Source organism: Triticum aestivum, chromosome 3B, assembly GCF_018294505.1.
Source record: "Triticum aestivum cultivar Chinese Spring chromosome 3B, IWGSC CS RefSeq v2.1, whole genome shotgun sequence".
NCBI classification, from domain to species: domain Eukaryota; kingdom Viridiplantae; phylum Streptophyta; class Magnoliopsida; order Poales; family Poaceae; genus Triticum; species Triticum aestivum.
Genome location: NC_057801.1, coordinates 687,284,760 through 687,287,707, shown reverse-complemented (window position 1 = coordinate 687,287,707; position 2,948 = coordinate 687,284,760). Strand labels below are relative to the sequence as shown.

Below are 2,948 nucleotides of genomic sequence, written 5' to 3'. Positions count from 1 at the left end.
GGCATCAGACGATCGATGTCTCATTCGTTTCTCTGATCATGTATATGTAGGCTGTGGCCGATTCCAAGTGTTACGGCCACATGGACATCTATGATCTTCTGAAATCCTATGGTGGAAAGGCCCCGGTATATATCTGTCTTTCTATCACATCAACTGTCTCTTTGATTTGTTTGATCGATGGATTCATGGTTCATGTGCTGGTCTCTGTCTTTGAACGTCTGTAATTTGCAGAGAAACAGGAGGACACCGATGATGGTGTCGAACCCCGGGGAGATACCCGAGTACGAGTTGAACCCCGGCGAGCTCCAGTTCCGGAAAGGGGACGAAGTGCTCAAGGTAGTGCAATTTGTTTTCTTTCCATTTTCTTTTCTCAGCTAACAGAAATAACATGAAGCTAGTGAAAAAATAAGAGGGGAAATTAACGGTGTGCGCGTCGAACAGGGCACGTACCAAGTTGCAAAATGGAACGGAACCAAGGTCTGCGTTAAAATAGTGGACAGAGAAACCTACTCCGATCAGGAAGCCATGTGAGATGCAGACCTCAATCCTCAATTCTTCACCCTAAAGAGCCCAACCAATTTATTTATCTAACAATCATGTTGTTGTTTTTTTCATTTGTTACAGAAACTCTTTCAGGCATGAGCTGACGGTGTTCGAGAAGGTCCGGCACCCGAACGTCGTCCAGTTCATCGGAGCCGTCACGCAGAACATACCCATGATGATTGTTTCTGAATACCATGCAAATGTATTAAGAATGTCAAAATTAGACTCTTACTTAAGCCATTATATCTAGCTTACATACCTATATCCTTAGATGGACTAAGACATGCAGTTATTCTGAAACGCAGGCTGATTTAGGAAGCCTTATTCAGAGGAAAGGAAGGCTGAATGGCCATAAGGTGCTGAGATATGCCCTTGACATTGCCAGGTATATCTACTGATCCCAAGAGAAGATCAATCTTTGGAAATTGAAACATGTGTCATATTGTTCTTCATTCGAACAAAAGACGAAGCTCCATGCCGAAATGTGCATCAGTGCTAATGATCTTATTTGTTCTCGTCGCGGCTGACTCTCGATGTTCAGGGGCATGACTTATCTGCATCAGTGCAAACCAGACCCCATCATCCACTGCGACCTAAAGCCAAAGTAAGATGAGGAAATGAAGCAACCTGGTCTTGTCTGTTCTCTTGCTTGCATTTTCTTGGAATCGTAAACACGCCGCGCGCGCATATTTGGATGATGCAGCAAAATAGAATTGTCATGGTTGTGCCGTACTTTACTATTTGAATCTTGGTAAGGTGCCAGAAATATCTTCCTGGATAATGGAGGCCTAATGAAGGTCGGGGGGTTCGGGCTGATGAGGCTGTCCAAGATGGCTCCTGACAAGGTGAAGCTGATGAACCACGAGGCCATCGTCGACACCTTCAGTGAGTCCACTGTCAGCAACAAAATATAAACGAGAATCATTTCAGATAGTGCTTCTTCTGACAAACTCAATCGTGCTCTTCTGTAACCTAGGTTACTACACTGCGCCTGAGATGCACAGAAACGAGGTGTTCGACATGAGCGTCGACGCGTACGCATTCGGCTTCATCCTTTACGAGGTCAGTACAGCTTTCTGTTCCATGTGCAGTTACGGTGCAGTGCGCACAAAGCAGAGCAGAGAACATTACCTGGGTTTCAGACTTGATAACTTAATCGTCCCTGTGATCATCAACTCGGATCTTTTTTGGTCTGACTGGATGTGATCATCAGATGGTTGAAGGACTACCCAACATGGAATCCACAACCGTCATAGCCCGAGGCGAGGGGATGCGGCCGTCGCTGAAGAACAAGCTCAAGGGATACCCTTCAGACTTCAAAGGGTGAGTTTGCTTCTGAACCTGAAGACACTTTTAAGTTCACTAGATCAGTTTTTTTTTTCGAAAAAAAAATGCTCACTAGATCACAACTAGCGACCACAATGAACTAGAAACCTTCTTCTGCCCTGGGTATACGCAATGCAGGCTGATCGAGGAGTGCTGGGAGACGCACCCGATGGCGCGGCCGACCTTCTCGGAGATGATCGTCCGGCTGGACAAGATCTACGCGCACTGCATGAAGCATGGGGCCTGGAAGGAGTCGCTCAAGATCTGGTCCGTATCCCGGCGACTCAATCGTTTCAGGCTCAAAATCCGGAAAAGGATGAGTCCATCGTAGTCACTGAACGGTATTGCTACTGGTCCGGATATCATCTGAGCACTGAAAGTTTTTTCTCTCTGTGTTTTGTCCGGCAGGAAATGACACGGGCCGGTCTCTGTGTACGTGCGTAGGCGCGCCAACGCGTGGGGTGCTGATGGAGCTGGAGGATCACCGCGTCCACCTGCCATGTCGAGTACATACATACATACATACATACTGTAAAATATTACACGAGCGCGCGTATACGGTCTTTCTTTTTGTTTTGCTGCTGTATTGTCGAATGAAGAGTCTGAACACAACAATGATGCTCTACTGCAGAAGCTAGGATATACTTATCATGATGTATGTTTATGATGTCACTTGAGAAATATGGCTTCGTTATCATGTGACTAGCGTGACTAATTGCAAGTACTATGGTTGGGTTGTTTGTGCGAGTAATGAGTATCCAGGCCATGAAGAGAGCTTCTTCTTTTTTCGAATATATTAAAAAAGAAAGGCAAAGACTGCCTTCACCGATGACGAGAGCTTTTCTAGGAGGTAAGTATACTATCCACCTCGGAATATATCTGAGTGGAGCGCTAACCTCTGAAGTGAAAACTGGTCTGGTGAAGAACCTGAAATATACAAATACCGGATTAATCACTCTTGGGCGCTTCTCCCCCACACAAGGCATAGGTTAAGTTCGTATTGACATTTATTCGTCATTTGACCAAACGATGAGAAGGTGGTGTTCGGCAGTCCTCCAGCTCCCTGAAATCTCAAAATC

The 2,948-nt window shown here is 45.7% G+C and overlaps 1 protein-coding gene across 2 annotated transcripts in view; it reads left to right on the top strand.

Moving 5' to 3' along the window:
* Positions 1 to 2,572, top strand: part of LOC123066070 (integrin-linked protein kinase 1) — a 3,710-nt gene extending 1,138 nt beyond the window's left edge. Inside the window, exons 2-12 of one of the 2 annotated variants that reach the window (XM_044489231.1) lie at positions 51 to 125; positions 232 to 336; positions 442 to 527; positions 625 to 745; positions 849 to 928; positions 1,085 to 1,147; positions 1,307 to 1,428; positions 1,520 to 1,605; positions 1,757 to 1,866; positions 2,008 to 2,136; positions 2,278 to 2,572. In XM_044489231.1, coding sequence (XP_044345166.1) covers positions 51 to 125; positions 232 to 336; positions 442 to 527; positions 625 to 745; positions 849 to 928; positions 1,085 to 1,147; positions 1,307 to 1,428; positions 1,520 to 1,605; positions 1,757 to 1,866; positions 2,008 to 2,136; positions 2,278 to 2,284 — 984 coding nt within the window. In that variant the 3' untranslated portion in view covers positions 2,285 to 2,572. Of the gene's footprint in view, positions 1 to 50; positions 126 to 231; positions 337 to 441; positions 528 to 624; positions 746 to 848; positions 929 to 1,084; positions 1,148 to 1,306; positions 1,429 to 1,519; positions 1,606 to 1,756; positions 1,867 to 2,007; positions 2,201 to 2,277 lie in introns of those variants that run through there. The other variant, XM_044489230.1, reaches the window with a different exon arrangement.
* The last annotated feature ends 376 nt before the right edge of the window (positions 2,573 to 2,948 follow it).